This window comes from Pelophylax lessonae (genome assembly GCF_965119305.1).
Source record: "Pelophylax lessonae genome assembly, chromosome: 4".
Classification (NCBI taxonomy): Eukaryota; Metazoa; Chordata; class Amphibia; order Anura; family Ranidae; genus Pelophylax; species Pelophylax lessonae.
In genome coordinates, this window is record NC_138771.1 from 221902184 (window position 1) to 221922655 (window position 20472).

At 51.4% G+C, this 20472-nt stretch overlaps 1 protein-coding gene across 1 annotated transcript in view; it reads left to right on the forward strand.

Moving 5' to 3' along the window:
- The window catches only part of AASS (aminoadipate-semialdehyde synthase), a 187155-nt gene that overhangs the window by 109153 nt on the left and 57530 nt on the right, over nt 1–20472 (forward strand). Inside the window, exon 18 of the mRNA XM_082256068.1 lies at nt 710–877. Coding sequence (XP_082112194.1) covers nt 710–877 — 168 coding nt within the window. The remainder of the gene's footprint in view (nt 1–709; nt 878–20472) is intronic.

Sequence of the window (20472 nt, forward strand, 5' to 3'; positions counted from 1 at the left end):
GGACTTGCTTCATGAAGTAATAAAAAGGACCTCTAAACAGTCATCTACACCAGTGGTCCCTCAATTCCGGTCCTCAGGGCCCACTAAGAGGCCAGATTTTAAGTATTACCTTGGGGAGATGCAGACTAGAGTACTGCAATCACTGAGCAGCAAATTATATCACCTGGGATGTATTTCAGTTATCTTGCAAACCTGGCCTGTTAGTGGGCCCTGAGGACCAGGGTTGAGGACCACTGATCTACACTACTCCAGCTGGGTCGATGGGAATCTGCTGACCTGCATTTTATATGTTTCAATCGCAGGTAAAAAAAACAACTCTCATCTAGGAATTCTGGTTCTGTCCACCACTTGAATTCTATTAGCACACCAGACTACTCATGAACTACATCCTGCTAATTGCCCAAACCTTTACTGTTCTTATTCCTATTTGTCCACTGTCAAAGTGCAAAATTAAGCAAAAACTTCATAAGCCATTTATTATATAAATATTATAGTTCTATCTCTATATTTTTTTACAGAAATAACTATCCATTGTCCACTGCTCCACGTGGACAGTCATCAGCAGTACCTAATAGTGTCTAGGCAATTTTGCAAGTGTCCTGGTGTACCGCTATTTATTAAGTTCCATTGATAAAAAAGTGTACAGGCAGGCTTTCCCTAGTTATTACTGAACGTTTTCTTTTAATGGTTTTCATTTTTTGTCTCATAGGTTGTTAACATTGAAGCTGGAGGCTCGCTACTGGAGTCTGTTACTGTCATGGACTGTTTTCCTGGACTGAACCTAGAAGGCTTCCCAAACAGGGACAGTACCAAATATGCAGAACCCTATGGCATCCAGTCAGCCCATACATTAATGAGAGGGACCCTGAGGTACAAGGTATGCGGATTCTGCTCATTTGCATTAGAAATAGGCATCTTAACCAGTTCAGATCTTTGGACGTGTTATGTATGTCCAAAGAGTGAACCTTTAATCACAAGCTATTGGCTGCAGTAGCAGCCATTTCAATGTGCGTGTTTTTCTTAGCTGACTCTTGGCTTAAAAGTGATGCGGCAGCTCCATGGGCTGCCAATAATTTTCACAGAGGTGGCAGCATGATGACGCCCCCCTCCCGTGGTTCCCAAGCTCTCCTGCTCTTACTGGGAGCTCAGGAACACAACCGCAGGCTATGAGAGGGAGAGCATTGTGAGACTGAGGCAAATCCATGCCTCGATCTCACATGTAAACAATGAAACTAGAAACGAAATCCCTTCCGCTTTTAGATGCACCATTTCCAGGCCAGTACAGCCAAGGGGACACATCAAACCAAGTGGATCTGTGCTTGATTAGATGGGGTGAAGGGCAGGGGAGACTCCTAATGTCTCCATAAAGAGGACTTGTCACCTTCCCAATGCTATCACATATATAGGTCTTTTAACTCCTTGCGATAGCAATCAAGTAAAAATAAATAAAAGAAAAAAAAAAATCATGAATATATTTTTCCCTTTCGTTCATTGACGGACACAGCTCCTTATCTTCTTAACCATTGAGTTATGCTGCTCCCTAGAGGAGTAGGACACTAGGTAGAAAAAAAGTCTGGCTACACCTATGGGCAGTCAAAGGGGGTACACTCCCTCTCTCTGCTCTGTTTTTTTCTCCCTAGTCAAGAGTAAGGACCTAGTTTCTTGCTGGGATCTCTGGTCCTGGCAAATATTTTCTTTTAGTTTTTTTTTTTTTTTTTTTTCTCATGGTTTTTTCCTTTGAGATCTACAATCAAGTGCCAAACTGGGAGACAGGCTGGATAATCTAGATCTAGTGGTTACTCCAGTCTGGCCAGTGAGCCCACGCAGAACTCAGCTCCGTGCTAGGTCGGCCGTGACATAGCCCCACTGGACAGGGACTGGCCTGCGAGTTAAACTCCTCGCGAGGTCGCATATGACCGGGTCTCGTCCCGTGTCGCAGCATTCCTCCTGGCCAACAGTCCCCCATTTTGATGGCGAGGGATTCTGTCTAGAGGGGTGCCTGCCTGGTTCCTGATATGGTGAGTAGCTGTCCCCCTGGATGGTCGGACCCCTGGGTTCCCCTCCTTCCCGTCAGCCACCCCCCTTCATCTCTGTCTCTCAAGAAGAGGGGATCTCCCCCTTGAAACGCGTCAGCCACTTGGAAGTTCCTCCGGCTTGCTTTACACTGTCCTGGTGACCCTTCATCTGTCTTCCCCTTCATACCCCCCCTCTACTTATGCTGAGGCTGTGTGGGTGGTCTGGTCCTCTTCTTGGGGTGGGGGCAGGGCGCTATGCACGGGGGGTGCAGGGCCGGCGACCGGTTAATTGGCTGTACGGGGGGGGCTGTATCTGGTGGGGGCTTCTGCCAGCCCCCCATCCTGCCTGGGCCTGTCCTTGAGGCCTAGGGATCCCTCCTGCCATTTTTGTGTAGTCCGGGGGCCAATTTGTGGTGGTCTGCCATGGAAAACAGCGGAGATTTCGGTGGTGGGAGCCCCTTCTCATCCCCTGGTGCTGACTCTTGGATCCTTTTGTTTCCTGATTGCCGCTTGTGCAGTGCAGATTCTTCTGGTCGCTGCGGTGCCTGGTTTCTGTGGGGTGGTGTCTGGTGGGGTCCTCTCCTCTCTGCTGAGGATCGATTGGTGCTCTGTGATTGGCAACTGGGTGGGGCTGCCAGAACCGTGGGGGTTGTCCCTTAATGTCTTACACTTTTTTGTGGGGTCCCCCTGGTGACTCATTGGGTCTTTGGAGCACTTCTCCCACCTGATAACCCTCTCTGGGGCTGCAGGGCCCTCCAGGTCCCATCCATCGATGTACTGACTGTGGTCCTGAAGTCCTTTGTGTCCTGGGTGGAGGTGGCTTATGGGCGACGGGCTGGCATAAAGCACCCCACGCCTTCCCCCTGCCTCATCTGTCTCATCAGATCTGAATCTGATTCGGCAGCCGCGGACGTGGGTCACCCTGCTGGGTCTGTGATGATTCGTCCACTTCTGCAACCGCGCACGAAAAGGCGCTGGTAGAGGCACTGATTCTAGCTGTGTGTGAGACCTTAAAGATGGAGGACGCAGCTGCGATGGAGGCACAGTTTAGTTTCCTTTTGGCACTCACAAGCTATCCAGAGTGGCAAAGGTGTTCCCTTCCCCTCCTATTTTGACAGAATTGTCACTGAGTGGGGGTGACCAAAGCGTCCCCTTGGGGTCCCTAAGCGATTTGCTAGGCAGTACCCCTATGAGGAGTTCCTTAAGAAGTGGACTGTTCCACCGGTGGTGGACCCTTCGGTTTCCAGATTAAACAAGGCAACCATGATTCCAGTTGGGAGTCCCTGGCTTTTAAGGACTCATCTGACAGGAAGGCGGAGGCTGTGTCCGGCAATATGTACACCCTGGCTGGTTCGGCACTGAGGCCGATGTTTACCATTGCCCTGGTGTCGCAGACTCTTGACCGAATGGGCTAGGCCCCTAAGAAGTTTTTTTGTCCCTCAGGGTCGACTGACAAGGGATCGGAGCCCTCCGGGGCCTCCTCTGGAGGATCCAAGTGAACTTGGTCTGGCAAGTCAAGAGCGGGCTTCCCCAGACCCACGGACAAGGCCCCCTTAACATGAAGGTGCGCCCTCACCCGTATTTGGGGTGGGGGGGAGGTCTTTGCTGATTCCTGGACCCGTGGACTCACCTGGTACAAGACGAGCGGGTCCTCGAGTTCATTCGGTCTGGCCACAAGTTCGAGATTCGTTCGTACCCTCTGGTAAGGTTCTTCCATCCAATGTGCGACTGTCCCCTGTCCGCATACAGACTCTTTTTGGGGTGGTGCAAGACCTTTTACCTTAAAGGGCGATGGTTCCGACTTCGGAATTTTTTTAGGGGTTTTACTCAAACCTGTTTACAGTCCCCAGGAAGGAAGGCAAGGTACGTCCAATTCTTGACCGCAAAGTGCTGAACTGCTTTGTGCAGGTGCAGAAGTTCAGAATGTAGTCCAGTCGCACGGTGGTGACTTCCTGCATCTGGGATTTTTTTTGCCTCCATCAACATCAAGGACGCTTACCTTCACATTCCAAAATGTTTTGGTCTCCAGCGCTTCCTCCGCTTTGCTGTGGGAGAGGAGCATTATCAGTTTGTGGCATTACCTTTTGGTATCGCCTCTGCTTTTTGAGTCTTCGCGAAAGTGTTTTCCCTGGTGCTAGCATTGTTACACCAATGGGGGATCGCGGTACTGGGCTACTTGGACAACCTCCTTCTGCGAGTGGAGTCTCCTAGTGCTCTGGTGAAAAGCCTTGAAATCACCATACTAACTTGAGGGAGTTTGGCTGGATTCTGAATTTTCAGAACTCTGTTCTGGTTCCATCTACAAAGCTGGACTATCTGGGTCTGGCTCTGGACTCTGCCTTAGCCAGAGTGCTCCTTCCTCTGGACAAACTCCAGAAACTTTAGGCATCAATTCATTTCCTGCTGTCCAGCAGGTGGTCATCCCTTCGAACTTGCATGTGGGTGCTGGGCCTGATGGTGTCTACCTTTTTTTGAGGCGGTGCACAGTTCCATACAAGGTCCCTGCAAGGGAGATTCTGGCCAAATGTGACAAGAGACCGCAGTCTATGGACAATCGGAATGAAAAAAGTCCCTGATATGGTGGCTTCGTTCTTCTGCGCTTCGGCTGGGCAAATCCTTCCTCCCCTTGTATTGGACAGTGGTCACTACGGATGCCAGCCTGTCCGGCTGGAGAGGCATCCTCTGCAAAAATTCTACTGTCCCAAGGATCAATCTTCCATCCGGCTTTACCGTCGCTGGCTTTGATGACTTGGCTATTGAACGCCAGGTGCTGATGGATAGAGGTTTGTCTGAGTCGGTGATTCCAACGCTGTTGAAAGCTAGGAAATCTACTTCTAGGAAGATCTACCATCGTACGTGGAAGACGTACATTGCATGGTGTGAGTCTCTTGGGGTTCATCCTCGCTCTTTTTCATTAGCTCAGATCTTGACCTTCCTTCAACGGGGGGTTGAGCAGAAACTGGCCTTAAGTACTATCAAGTTTCATGTGTCGGCCTTAGATGTCTTTTTTCAAGGGCCCTTGGCCACATACTCCCTAGTGCGTATTTTTGTTCAGGGAGTTAGGCACTTGAGCCCTCCCGTGCGGTCTCTGTTGCCACCTTGGGACCTCAATTTGGTGCTCTGTCTTCCAAGAAGCCTCCTTTTGAGAATCTTTGGGCGATTACCCTGCTTACGCTGTCCCAGAAGGTGGCCTTTTTGGTGGCTTTCACCTCCGCACGCAGGGTGTCAGGATTACTGGCGTTATCCTGTCGTTCACCTTAGTGGTTCACAATGATAAGGTGGTTCTTCGCCCCTATCAGTCGTTCCTTCCTCAGGTTGTCTCTGATTTCATTTGAATGAAGACATTGTGTTGCCTTCCCTATGTCCCAGGCCAAAACATCTGAAGGAAATTGCTTTGCATGACTTGGTTGTGGTCTGGGCAGTTAGATTCTACCTGGCAGCTATGGAGTCATTTTTAGAAAGTCAGACTCCCTATTTGTTCACACGGATGGGCCTCGGAAAGGGTTGTCCGCTTCTTCTGCGACCATTTCCAGATGGATCAGACAGACGGTGATTCTGACCTATTCCATCAGGGGTCAGGTTCCTCCTTCCCCTGTCGATTCTACTCTACTCGGGCGCTCGGTGCCTCCTGGGCCTTAAGTCCTCACGTGTCAGTGATGCAGGTATGTAAGGCGGCCACCTGGTTGACGGTGCACACTTTCACAAAGTTCTGTAAAGTGGGTGTGTTGAGATCTGCGGATGCTTCCTTTGACCGCAAAGTTTTGCAGGCTGCTGTTTTGGTTGAGGTTCTGTTGCCTGGTTGGCTACTGTTTAGCCTTGGGAATTTTTTACTGCTCCCACCCCTGATGTTTAATGCTGCTTTGGGACATCCCAATGGTTAAGAAGATCAGGAGCTGTGTCTGTCAATGAACAAAAGAGAAAATGGGATTTTTGACTTGCCGTAAAATCCATTTTCTCTATCGTTCATTGACAGACGCAAATTTATATTCTTCTTAACCATTAGATTATGCTGCCCCCTACAGGAGTAGGACACTAGGCAGGAAAAAACTTTACCACACCTATGGGGCAGTCCCTGCGGGAATACACCCACTCACTCTGCTATAGGATTCAGTTTGTTTTGCCTAGTTTAGGAATAGGACCTAATTCCTTGCTGGGACTTCGGTCTTGTTTTTTTATTTTAAAGGGAACCTTTGTTAAAATTTTAATTTCTCTTACGTCCTCGACAGTCGCCGCCTCCTCTAAGTCATCACTATTGGGTATTGACTTCCGCTCCGCAGGAGTAGCTAGGCATAAGACTTAGTCAAAAGAACAAAGGCATTTGCATATACACACCCATGGGGGCTGTCCCACTGGTCAACACCCCCCTGCAGTGACCACTCCCAACTCAGTTTCTTTCTGCCTAGCGTCAGGAGTAGTTAGGCTTCCCTGTGCGGGGGCTACAGTCTCAGCCTTTCTAATCTTCTTTTTTTATTTGATTTTCTTTGAAAATGTAATTTTTTTTCTTTGATTTACTAGCTGTTTATTTTGTCAGCTTTAGTTTTAGTCGATTCTTCGGATGAAGATGGATTCATGCGGAGCTGGGAATCGGACTGACCGCCCTGGTTCTCCAGGGCAGAAGGTCAGAGGGACCCCCAGCCCACCATCGAGCGTTCAGCCGTGGTTCGTCCTGGCATTATGAACGACCCATCCCTGCTCGCAGCAGGGATGCAGCCGTGAGGTGGCTACCTCACTGGACACATGTGCGATACTGCAGTGTAATGTCCTTGGCTAACGGCATTCCCTGTCAGATGAGGACAGCGGCTTTCCGTTCTGAGAGGCTCCCCACGCCATCTGGTACAGGTAAGTACTTCTGTGTGGGGCCTCTGTCTGGGGTGGCAGTCCTGTGTTGCTGTGTGTCCCCCATGTCTATGCCGGTGTGGGCCTCCCTGTTGTGATCCCTGCAGGGGTCTTTTGTACATACGCTGCGCTATGGTGCTGTGTGTTTGTGGGAGCCCTTTTCCCTGTGTCACTTAGGTGTTTTCACTGGGGGTACAGACGATGTGTGTGGCGACCGCAGCGGGGGAAAAAACGTGCGGTCCGCCATCTTTACTTTGGGCTAGCATGTTGTTTCACTGTGGGCTGATTTACATGCTGTTTTGGCGCTATCCGGTGCCATCTTGCGTGTGGCAGAACGATCGTTCCGCACCTGTTCGGCGGCCATTTTCCCGAAGTCTCCTATTCAGTTCTATGGGCAGCCATTTTCCCTGAGTCCTTTGCAGCTTATAGTTCAGCCTCTCATGACCTCACTTCCTTTTCCTCTGAAGCAGCGATCTAGGTGGTAACACTCTGTGGGGCTCTGCAGACTGTCTCTTCCATAACCTTCTGTTTTGTAATTTCTGGCTCAGTTTTCTTCTCCTATTGGGGGTCTTTTGTCACTGTTCATATAGCGGTGGGCTGCGCACTCCGCAGCGGTGTTAAAGGGACAGTAACCTTTTTATTGCACTATTTTTTTTTTTTTTGCCTTGGGCAATGGATTCTCAGGACAACAAATTCCCTCCAGCCCTGGTGGGGGACCCCAGTCCTGCTGTGGCCCCTGTTATGCCTGATTTGGCCGCTGTAGTGGTGTCCTTAGTGTCCAAAATGGAGGTGCTGATGGCTGAACGTGCTGCTAGAAAGAGGCCCAGATTATCTCTCTCCTCTGATTCAGATGGTGATATAGCTGCTGCGGTGGGCATGCCCTTTTCAGGGTCTCGCTCATCCTTGGACCAGCTGGGGTATGAGGGGGAGGCGGAGGTGGAGGGGGGTTGATGCTTCTCCCCCGGGGTCGCCTGAAGAACGCGCCACCATGGATGAATTGATTCTGTGAAGGAAACACTACATTTGGAGGATGAGCCCAATCCTCCGGGTATTGTGTCCTCATTTGGGACACACAGGACCCGCAAGTCGGCGCAGGTTTTTCCCTGCCCCGCTGAGTTTCATTACACTGTTAATGAACTGTGGCGCACTTTGAAACGTCCATTCCTGGTACCTAGTCGGTTTAAATTACTTTATCCCTTTGCACCGGCTACGGAATCGCGATGGTGTGTGCCCCCACAGGTGGATCACACTGTGGCCGTGTTAAACAAGGCTACTTTGATTCCTACTGAGGAGACCCCGGTTTTTCAGGATCCCACGGACAGACGGTTGAAGTCTCTAGCCCGCCATTCCTACACGGTGGCGGGTTCCTTGCTCAGACCTGTTTTTGCGTCCGTTTTGGTGGCTCAAGCGGTGCTGATTGGACTAAGGTGCTTAGGAGCAACCTCGTGTCTGATTCTGTTCCACCTGCCCGGCTGGCTATGGTGGATCAAATTCACCAAGGAGTCATGTATTTGTGCGATGCGGCCTTAAAATGAGGCCCCTTTGGTAGCACGCCTATCTAGTGTTGCGGTGCTTAACCGTCGACTGATCTGGCTGAAGAGCTGGTCGGCTGACCAGACATCACGGAAAACAGTTGCTGATTTTCCCTATGCTGGTTCTCGCCTTTTTGGCGAGGCATTGGATACCTTGGTAAAGGCGTCACGGGGGGCAAGAGCACCATGCTGCACCAGAACCCGAAGAACAAGTCCTTTCGAGGCAAGCGGGGTTCTACCTCTCGGCCCAATCAGGGGTCCTTTCGTGCCTTTCGGAACCAATCCAAGGGCAAGCCCTTCAAGGGCCAAGGTAGCCAGAAGAAGCCCTGGGCGGGCAAGCAGAAGTCCGGCAATGCCGGCTCGGCGGGTCAATCCGCCTCTGCCTAAAGGGGCGCCCTCACCCGTTTCAGGGGTGGGGGGACGTTTGCACGGTTTCCTCCAACCTTGGCTGCTCCAAATTTCGGACAGGTGGGTTCAGGAAATCATTCGATCAGGGTACAAGATAGAATTCCTTTCCCGGCCAGCGGACAGATTTTTTGCCTCAAATCTTTATTTGCCTCCAGGGCGTCTGCAGGACTTGCATCAAGCGGTGCAGGACCTTCTTGCTCAGGGGGTAATTGTCCCGGTGCCTCATCGGGACAGGTATCGGGGATTTTATTCAAATCTGTTCACTGTGCCCAGAAAGGAGGGCAAGGTACGTCCTATTCTGGACCTGAAAGCGCTGAACCGCTTTGTGAGCGTTCGGAAGTTCCGTATGGAATCTCTCTGTTCGGTGGTGGCCTCCCTGAGCCCAGGGGAATTCCTGGCCTCTATAGACCTGAAGGATGCGTATCTGCACATCCCCATTTTCGAGGGTCACCAGAGGTACCTTCGGTTCGCTATCGCTAAGGACCACTATCAGTTTGTGGCATTACCTTTCGGTCTCGCTTCGGCTCAAAGGGTCTTTACCAAAGTGCTGGCGCCTGTTCTGGGCCTGCTAAGGGCACAGGGCATTTCGGTCTTGGGGTATCTGGACGATCTCCTGCTAAGATCGAGTGTCAGCCAGGACCTACTGTGCGATCTGTCCACCACGGTACAGGCGTTCCAGGAGTTTGGATGGACCATCAACGTACAGAAGTCGACATTGTCTTCATCGGTTCGTCTTCCCTATCTGGGAATGATCCTGGATTCTGCTCAGGCAAAAGTGTTCTTGCCAGAGGACAAGCTTCGGACCTTGCAGGACGGGATCAGGCCCCTCAGGGACAATCCGTCCTCGTCACTCAGGACCTGCATGCGGTCCCTGGGGTTGATGGTGTCAGCCTTCGAGGCGATATCCTTTGCTCAGTTTCACACGCGGTCTCTTCAAGCGGAGATCCTGGCCAGGTGGGACAGACTAACTCAGTCCCTGGATCTGAGTGTCTCATTGAGTCGCCAGACCAGAATGGATCTTCTGTGGTGGCTCCAGTCCCCGGCGGTGTCGGCAAGCAAGTCCTTCCGTCTGTTGTTGTGGACGGTGATTACCACGGATGCCAGCCTGTCGGGCTGGGGTGGAGTCCTGGGCAACCTGTCTGCCCAGGGCACTTGGTCGGAGGAGGAATCCTCCCTTCCGATCAATGTGCTGGAATTGAGAGCAATCAAACTCTGTCTCTTCCAGTGGTCGGAACGTCTTCGGGACCGTCCTGTTCGGGTACAGACGGACAATGCTACCGCGGTGGCTTACATCAACCACCAGGGGGGCACCAGGAGTGCCCGGGCGGCCGGGAGGTGACCGACATTCTGGCTTGGGCCGAGACTCATGTCCCGGCGATTCCAGCAGTTCACATTCCGGGTGTGGAGAATCGGCAGGCCGACTATCTGAGCCGCCAGACCCTGGACCAGGGAGAATGGTCCCTACACCCGGAGGTCTTTCGAATGCTGTGTGCGAAGTGGAGATCCACGGACGTTGATCTGTTCGCATCTCGTCTAAACCAAAAGGTGGAAAGGTTCGTGGCAAGAATGCGCGATCCTCTGGCAGACGCTTCGGATGCATTGGTGGCCCCTTGGCATCAGTATCGTCTGATGTATGCCTTTCCTCCGATTCAGTTGTTATCCAGGTTCCTCCGTAGGTTAGCCTCGGAACCGCACCTGGTGATTCTGGTGGCGCCGGACTGGCCACGCCGGTCCTGGTATGCCGACGTTGTTCACCTGGCAGTGGTGCCTCCGTGGCGGCTGCCAATGCGGGAAGATCTGCTGTCTCGGGGACCAATCTTCCATCCTGCTTTACAGTCGCTGGCTTTAACGGCCTGGCTGTTGAGACCCAGGTCCTGAGAGACAGGGGTCTCTCCCCTGAGGTCATCCATACTCCGATCAAGGCTAGGAAAACCTCATCTGGTATAATCTATTACCGTACCTGGAAAGCTTATTTCGCCTGGTGTGAGTCCAGGGGGTTCTCCCCTCGCTCTTGGTGTCGAGAGTGTTGGCTTTCCTCCAGTCTGGAGTGGATCAGCGCCTGGCGCTGGCCACAATAAGGGCCAGGTGTCTGCACTGGCTGTTCTTTTCCAACGCCCTGTGGCGTCTCATTCCTTAATTCGCACCTTCATTCAAGGTGTGCGACATTTGGCTCCTCCCAGGAAGGAGCCTTTACCTCCATGGGACTTGAACTTGGTTCTGTCCGTGTTAGAGCGTGCTCTCTGAAAACATCCCGGAGATATCGTTGCCTCTGCTGTCTAAGAAGGTTGCCTTTTTAGTGGCGATCACTTCGGCTCGCAGAGTATCAGAGCTGGCGGCGTTTTCTTGCCGCTCTCCTTACTTGGTAATTCACAAGGATAAGGTGGTCTTGCGTCCACATTCCTCTTTTCTTCCTAAGGTGGTCTCTGAATTCCTCCTTAATGAGGACATTGTCCTGCCTTCGCTTTGTACGAAGCCTAAGCATCCTAAGGAGGTTACTTTGCATTCCTTGGATGTTGTCAGGGCGATCAGGGTTTACCTGTCGTCTACGGAGTCCTTTCGGAGAACGGATTCCCTCTTTGTCCTTCCTGAGGGACCTCGGAAGGGCATGGCTGCGTCTGCAGCGACTATTGCCAAATGGATCAGACAGACCATTGAACAGGTTTATGCTTTGAAGGAACAGGTTCCACCCTTCCCTGTTAAGTCGCACTCTACCAGAACTTTGAGTGCGTCCTGGGCCTATTGGCATCGTGCCTCGTGGCCCAGGTGTGCAAGGCTGCGACTTGGTCGTCGGTGCACACCTTTTCCAAATTCTACAAGGTAGATGTTCTGGCATCAGCTGGTGCCTCCTTTGGCCGCAAAGTTCTCAGTGCGGCAGTGCCATGAAGGACCCTTGTGTTTTTTTGTGGGTCCCTGGCTGTTGGTATTTGCTTTCCTGGGCTGTTGCTCCTGTTGAGCCTTGTTTTTTCTATTGCCCAGAAGGTTCTCTTACTGTGCTGGTAAGGTTCCTTTCTCTGATGTGGATACTGCATTGCCTTTTCTACGGTTGTCTCCCACCCCTCATGTCTACACTGCTTTGCAACATCCCAACAGTGATGACTTAGAGGAGGCGGCGACTGTCGGAGGACGTAAGAGAAAACTCAATTTTTGTAAAATCTTACCACTAAAATTCCTTTCTCTGAGTCCTCCGACAGTCGCCGCCCCGCCCCTCTTTTGGGGTTGTGTTCTTATTACCTACTGCTATGCTACCAAACTGAGTTGGAAGTGGTCACTGCAGGGGGGTGTGGACCAGTGGGACAGCCCCCATGGGTGTGTATATGCAAATGCCTTTGTTCTTTTGAATAAGTCTTATGCCTAGCTACTCCTGCGGAGCGGAAGTCAATACCCAATAGTGATGACTTGGAGGAGGCGGCGACTGTCGGAGGACTCAGAGAAAGGAATTTTACAGGTAAGATTTTACAAAAATTCAGTTTTTTTAGCTAGTTGCTGAGAGAACTGCAATCAACAGCCAGACTGGATATTGTAGATCCTTAAGGTCTCCCAGTCCGGCCAGCGAGCGTGTGCAGGTTATAGCCCTGTGCTAGGCCTTGCCACGACAGAGCCCAAATGGACGGAGGCTGGCCCGAGAGTTAAACGCCTCGCCGGGATGCACACGACCTGGTTCGGCCTGAGTTGCAGCGTGCCCCTTGGCCGTCAGCACCCCCACCTGTGAGCCCCTCCTTGGGATGGTCGGACCCCCAAGTTCCCTTCCATTTCCCCCAGCCCCTCTTAACAGTCACGTTGGTCTTTTGGCCCCAACCTACTCCCATGCCCCCCTCCCGGGGCTAGGTAGGAGCTGGCTTTTACCACTTGCTCCAGTAAGGGGTGGTGGATGCGGTTTTTGCTGACTGGGCTGTCCGGATCGCACACGGGGGTCTTTGAGCAAGTTCCCAGCCCCCTGGGGGTTAGTGATTGGAGCAGGGATGTCCTTTGGGCTCCCTGCGGTAATTATAGGCTTTGGGGGAGTGGATGTTGCTTCATCCGCGGGTCTGCGCCTCACATGTCTGGGTCAGGCCGAAAATTTAGTCCGCAGCTTTGCGGCCTACTCGCGGCTGTCCAGGTACCTGACTAAGCCGACCGAGTGCCTGACTGAGATGAGGTGCCTGACCAAGCAGACTGGCGGATGCCTCACGCAGGCGGATCGGCCAAAAAATTGAGGCAGCGGCTTGCGACTGACGGAGCTGGCTCTCTTGAGTTACTGTCCCGTCGACTGACCAGGTTGTCTGAGCTCCTAAGCGAGCTGTCCGAGCTGCTGATCAAGCTGACAGAGCTGACGGCGGACTCGTGACCGGATCGGGCCCCAAGTTTAGGCTGCGGCTTTTGCAGCCTACTCACGGCTCGCTGTCCGCGCTGCTGACCAGGCTGTTTGAGATACTGACCAAGCTGTTGAACAGCAGCTGCTGACTGGGGTGATAGAGCAGTGGATGGGCGTCCGCCCTTCCCCTCCCCCCTCAGGGGCGGTGGACATATGGACTGCCTGGCTCCCCCTTGAACCAGGGGGTTCCATGGGGGCATTGTTGTGTGGGTTGGGTACTCTGCCTGTGCGTCTGCGCCACGACGGGCCCCCTCTTCCCCTTTATAGGGGGCTATGTCTTTTTATGTAAAAGCAAAAAAATCAGCGCTTCACTCTAAATGAGGTGGACCACTCTATATGTCTTCAGCAATCACTACTCAAAGATCATAAAAAGCATTAAATATCACATAAATCCAAAAACCACTGAATGTGTAAGTGAACTTCTAAAATCAGATGTAAGGATATGTACAATCCAAGTAAACGTGATAATAAAAAGCAATAAAAGGATATTTCTCAAAGTGATGTGTGCTTAATCCAAATATATGTGGTGCTTAAAAAATAGCTGACATGTGAAAATTAAATACACAAAAAGGTGTCTAATCAATATGGTGACAGTGAGCAAAATAATTCATATAAGAATAAACAGAAAATAATGTTCAAATAACAACGATGGTGATCTCAGTCCAAACAAAGGAAATATCAACCGCCGGACTGCGGTTGTATTGGAGGTTGTTTCTGCACTATTTTAACTGCATTGATGTAAGTAGTCTGCAACTTTTATTGAATAAAGATATACCTAAATGTACTACACCATGAGAGCCTCTCTTGTCTAAGAGTTAGATAGATGGACTGAGACAAATTCGTGTGGACCCATTCTGAAACATAGATCCATAAACAGCTGGAGGGAAATTAACGTGTGTCCGGAAAATATAAGAAGCTTGGATAACAGTATTTAAACGCTCTTTTTGAGTGTTGTGGAGGTGAGCGGCCACTGCACCTGGGGTTGGATTGCGAGCTCACCGGGACACATCCACTTTGCTGTGTTTGGATTTCACCTATTGAGTGCACTCGTATTGATCACTTTATTTTAAGGCACTTTGCACTTTAATGACCGTATTGGACTGATTGAAGCCTTATGTATGGACACATATGCACCTTATGTTTAGCACAGTTGCACTTTTAAATATTCAGACCGGCGGTTGATATTTCCTTTGTTTGGTCTGAGATCACCATCGTTGTTGTTTGAACATTATTTTCTGTTTATTCTTATATGAATTATTTTGCTCCCAGTGGTGGCCGGTGCATAGGGGGCGCCAGGGCGCCGCCCCCCCTAAAAAAAGAAAAAAAAAAAAAGATTACAAAACGAGCAATAAAGTTTGAAAAAAAAAAATTGCGTTCGCCGCCTCCGCCGGCCGATGTGGAGGGGGTGGGGGGGGTGGGGTTACCACCCAGAAGAGGCGCCGATTGGCTGCCTTCTGGGGGGCGTGGGGGCGTAACCTGGGCGCAAAGGCAGATTGCTTGGAAACCCCCACTTCGTGGATTCCTGGCTGTGATTGGTCCAGCCTCCAGCCTGGACCAATCACAGCATCCAGGACATCCTAAGCTGACCCCGCTGACGTCACTCGCAGCAGTGGACCGGACCCGGACGGACGATGGAGTCGGGTGGACACCGGACGGGAGTGACGGCGGCACCGGAGAGGAGACCAGACCACCAGCATCTGATCCAGACGACCGGACCGGTCACCTCACCAGGCCGCAGCTCGAGGAGCGGAGGTCATCTGCTGGAAGAAGAGAAGACATCACCACCGGTAAGTGAGTCCTCGTGGTCCTCCTGTCCTGTCAGTCCTCCATGACAATCCATCCATCCAGCCTTTCCACCGCCATCCCCCTCTGCTCTGCCTCATCCCATGACCATCCATCCATCCATCCAGCCTTTCCACCGCCATCCCCCTCTGCTCTGCCTCATCCCATGACCATCCATCCATCCAGCCTTTCCACCGCCATCCCCCTCTGCTCTGCCTCATCCCATGACCATCCATCCATCCAGCCTTTCCACCGCCATCCCCCTCTGCTCTGCCTCATCCCATGACCATCCATCCATCCAGCCTTTCCACCGCCATCCCCCTCTGCTCTGCCTCATCCCATGACCATCCATCCATCCAGCCTTTCCACCGCCGTCCCCCTCTGCTCTGCCTCATCCCATGACCATCCATCCAGCCTTTCCACCGCCATCCCCCTCTGCTCTGCCTCATCCCATGACCATCCATCCAGCCTTTCCACCGCCATCCCCCTCTGCTCTGCCTCATCCCATGACCATCCATCCAGCCTTTCCACCGCCATCCCCCTCTGCTCTGCCTCATCCCATGACCATCCATCCATCCAGTCTTTCCACCGCCATCCCCCTCTGCTCTGCCTCATCCCATGACCATCCATCCATCCAGCCTTTCCACCGCCATCCCCCTCTGCTCTGCCTCATCCCATGACCATCCATCCATCCAGCCTTTCCACCGCCATCCCCCTCTGCTCTGCCTCATCCCATGACCATCCATCCATCCAGCCTTTCCACCGCCATCCCCCTCTGCTCTGCCTCATCCCATGACCATCCATCCATCCAGCCTTTCCACCGCCATCCCCCTCTGCTCTGCCTCATCCCATGACCATCCATCCATCCAGCCTTTCCACCGCCGTCCCCCTCTGCTCTGCCTCATCCCATGACCATCCATCCATCCAGCCTTTCCACCGCCGTCCCCCTCTGCTCTGCCTCATCCCATGACCATCCATCCAGCCTTTCCACCGCCATCCCTCTCTGCTCTGCCTCATCCCATGACCATCCATCCATCCAGCCTTTCCACCGCCATCCCCCTCTGCTCTGCCTCATCCCATGATCATCCAACCATCCAGCCTTTCCACTGCCATCCCCCTCTGCTCTGCCTCATCCCATGACCATCCATCCATCCAGCCTTTCCACCGCCATCCCCCTCTGCTCTGCCTCATCCCATGACCATCCATCCAGCCTTTCCACCGCCATCCCTCTCTGCTCTGCCTCATCCCATGACCATCCATCCATCCAGCCTTTACACCGCCATCCCTCTCTGCTCTGCCTCATCCCATGACCATCCATCCATCCAGCCTTTCCACCGCCGTCCCCCTCTGCTCTGCCTCATCCCATGACCATCCATCCATCCAGCCTTTCCACCGCCGTCCCCCTCTGCTCTGCCTCATCCCATGACCATCCATCCATCCATCCAGCCTTTCCACCGCCATCCCCCTCTGCTCTGCCTCATCCCATGACCATCCATCCATCCAGCCTTTCCACAGCCATCCCTCTCTGCTCTGCCTCATCCCATGGCCATTCATCCATCCAGCCTTTCCACCGCCGTCCCCCTCTGCTCTGCCTCATCCCATGACCATCCATCCATCCAGCCTTTCCACCGCCATCCCCCTCTGCTCTGCCTCATCCCATGACCATCCATCCATCCAGCCTTTCCACCGCCATCCCCCTCTGCTCTGCCTCATCCCATGATCATCCAACCATCCAGCCTTTCCACTGCCATCCCCCTTTGCTCTGCCTCATCCCATGACCATCCCTCCCACTGCCATCCCTCTCTGCCTCATCCTCTCATCCCTCCCACCGCCATCCCTTTGCCTGATCCCATCTCTCCCACCACCATCCCTCTGCCTGATCCCATCTCTCCCACTGCCATCCCTCTGCCTGATCCCATCTCTCCCACCGCCATCCCTCTGCCTGATCCCATCTCTCTCACCTCCATCCCTCTGCCTGATCTCATCCCGCCCACCGCCTGATCCAATCTCTCCCACCTCCATCCCTCTGCCTGATCCCATCTCTCCCACCTCCATCCCTCTGCCTGATCCCATCTCTCCCACCTCCATCCCTCTGCCTGATCCCATCTCTCCCACCTCCATCCCTCTGCCTGATCCCATCTCTCTCACCTCCATCCCTCTGCCTGATCCCATCTCTCCCACTGCATACCTCTGCAGGGGGCATGTACGCTTGTCACTGCATTGAAAGGGGGCCTGTATGCTGGTCACTACATTGAAAGGGGGCATGTACGCTGGTCACTACATTGAAAGGGGGCATGTACGCTGGTCACTACATTGAAAGGGGGCCTGTATACTGGTCACTACATTGAAAGGGGGCATGTACGCTGGTCACTACATTTAAAGGGGGCCTGTATACTGGTCACTACATTGAAAGGGGGCCTGTATACTGGTCACTACATTGAAAGGGGGCATGTACGCTGGTCACTACATTGAAAGGGGGCCTGTATACTGGTCACTACATTGAAAGGGGGCATGTACGCTGGTCACTACATTGAAAGGGGGCATGTACTGTGTGGTCTGTGCTAGGGGGTCTGTACTGTGGGGTTTTTGCTAGGGGGGTCTGTACTGTGGGGTTTTTGCTAGGGGGGTCTGTACTGTGGGGTTTTTGCTAGGGGGGTCTGTACTGTGGGGTTTGTGCTAGGGAGTCTGTACTGTGGGGTTTGTGCTAGGGAGTCTGTACTGTGGGGTTTGTGCTAGGGAGTCTGTACTGTGGGGTTTGTGCTAGGGAGTCTGTACTGTGGGGTTTGTGCTAGGGGGTCTGTACTGTGGGGTTTGTGCTAGGGGGTCTGTACTGTGGGTTTTGTGCTAGGGGGTCTGTACTGTGGGGTTTGTGCTAGGGGGTCTGTACTGTGGGGTTTGTACAAGGGGCCTGTACTGTGGGGTTTGTGCCACTCTCAGTCAGTATATCCCATAATAGGGCCCCTGCTCCCTTTTATGGGATATACTAGTACTGATGAAGCCCTTAATATGTGATATATTGGGAGAATTGGTTCACGCAAGCAAAATACAGGGGACAAAATGGGTGGGGTCTATAAGGGGTGTGGCTTCTGAGAAACGGGAGGGGCCAAAATAGAAGGGCGGGGTCTTGCGCCCCCCCCCCCCCCCATCTTAAAACTTCACCAGCCGCCACTGTTGCTCACTGTCACCATATTGATTAGACACCTTTTTGTGTATTTAATTTTCACATGTCAGCTATTTTTTAAGCACCACATATATTTGGATTAAGCACACATCACTTTGAGAAATATCCTTTTATTGCTTTTTATTATCACGTTTACTTGGATTGTACATATCATTACATCTGATTTTAGAAGTTCACTTACACATTCAGTGGTTTTTGGATTTATGTGATATTTAATGCTTTTTATGATCTTTGAGTAGTGATTGCTGAAGACATATAGAGTGGTCCACCTCATTTAGAGTTAAGCGCTGATTTTTTTGCTTTTACAATTATTGTGATACGTGGGGACACTATCAAATTAGCCGCTTGTTTGGAGGAGTTCCACGTCTGATTTCAGTTTCCGTTTGCAGTTTCCTTGGTGTAGTTTACCTCTTTTTAGCGCATAAGTCAAATACACCATATGTCCTTTTATGGTGGGCGACCCTTAGGTCTAATAGCTGGTCCTTTTGTGGAACTTAGCTGGCGTCCCCTGGCAGGACTGTGGTCAGTGACCTCCCCTGCTTGTTATGTTCTCAGGGTGAGCTTAGCATATAGCGACTCTACTGGTTCTGAGCCCATGCACTTCAGGTGTTCTGTGGTGAGGATGATTCCTTTTTTTTACGTGGTGAAAACTGCTTCTTCAAGGGTTGAAGGGAGGAAGATTTATAGAAAGGATTCTGTAAACAAGTCAAAATTCAAACAGTGAATATACATGTCAACACACACGCACACACATACACACACACACACACACATACATATATATATACAAGCCCGATTCCAAAAAAGTTGGGACACTAAAAATTGTGAATAAAAAAAAAATGCAATGATGTGGAAGATTCAAATGTCAATGTTTTATTCAGAATACGACATAGATGTCATATCAAATGTTTAAACTGAGAAAATCTATCATTTTAAGGGAAAAATAAGTTGATTTAAAATTTCATGGCATCAACACATCTCAAAAAAGTTGGAACAAGGCCACGTTTACCACTGTGTGGCATCCCCTCTTTTTATAACAGTCTGCAAATGTCTGGGGACTGAGGAGACAAGTTGCTCAAGTTTAGGAATAGGACTGTTGTCCCATTCTTGTCTAATACAGGCTTCTAGTTGCTCAACTGTCTTAGGTCTTCTTTGTCACATCTTCCTCTTTATGATGCGCCAAATGTTTTCTATGGGTGAAAGATCTGGACTGCAAGCTGGCCATTTCAGTACCCGGATCCTTCTTCTACGCAGCCATGATGTTGTAATTGATGCAATATGGGGTCTGGCATTGTCATGTTGGAAAATGCAAGGTCTTCCCTGAAAGAGATGACGTCTGGATGGGAGCATATGTTGTTCTAGAACTTGGATATACCTTGGATATGTCCTGGTTGTACTCCATGTTGTTGGCTAAGTTTAGCCTTTGGGGAATTACGTTCTTTCTCTGCGTTGTTTTCCCACCCCTCATGTAAATACTGCTTTGGGACATCCCAATGGTTAAGAAGACTATGGAGCTGCGTCTGTCAATGAACGATAGAGATAACTGGATTTTTGACTTACTGTAAAGTCCTTTTCTCTGAAGTTCATGGATAGACGCAGCACCTGCCCCTCTATTTTTGAGTGGGTTGGGGTTTTTCACTTCTGACACTGCTTGCAACAGAACTGAATCCTTTAGCAGAGTGAGTGGGTGTATGCCTGCAGGGACTGCTCGGTAGGAAAAGATGGGAGTGTGCCCACCCATCACCCCCTTACCTCCTGAATCATACCAGGCCACATTCCCTCAAAATAGAGGGGATGCTTTGACAGGAGCGTTGCGGGTGAGAAGTGGAATGTCATTCGGGGTCCACAACTGTTGTGAGCAGTCGAGTGTTGGTGGGTGGAGTTGGGGGGGTTCATGCAGGTCGACAGCTGTCATTCATCGTAATTTACTTTGTTTATGATTGCCATTTTTTGGGTGAATGAGTAGGGTTACTGTGTATCACTACTCATTCACAAGAGGGGGGCAGGATCTGAGGGCCCCCTTATTGTTAAAAGGGATCTCAGATTCTGATAAGCCCCCACCCGCAGATGCCCCACACCAGCGGTGCCAGGGTTGTGAGGAAGAGGCCCCTGCTGAGGGCATGTGGCCTGGCATGGTTCAGGTTTCTGACCTACCAGGCTGCATGCTCAAGTAAGAATCTGGTAAACATTGTGGAGAACCACCCCTTTTTTTTTTTTTTTTACATGTTGTCGGCTCTAGATCCCCTGGCTGATGGCTGAAATGAGTCACTGGTTGTTAGGATGCTGGCAGGTGCCAATACAAATCGCAGGCAAACAGAGCACCAAAATGGATGAGTTGGAAATATTAGTACATGAGGAAGAGATAGA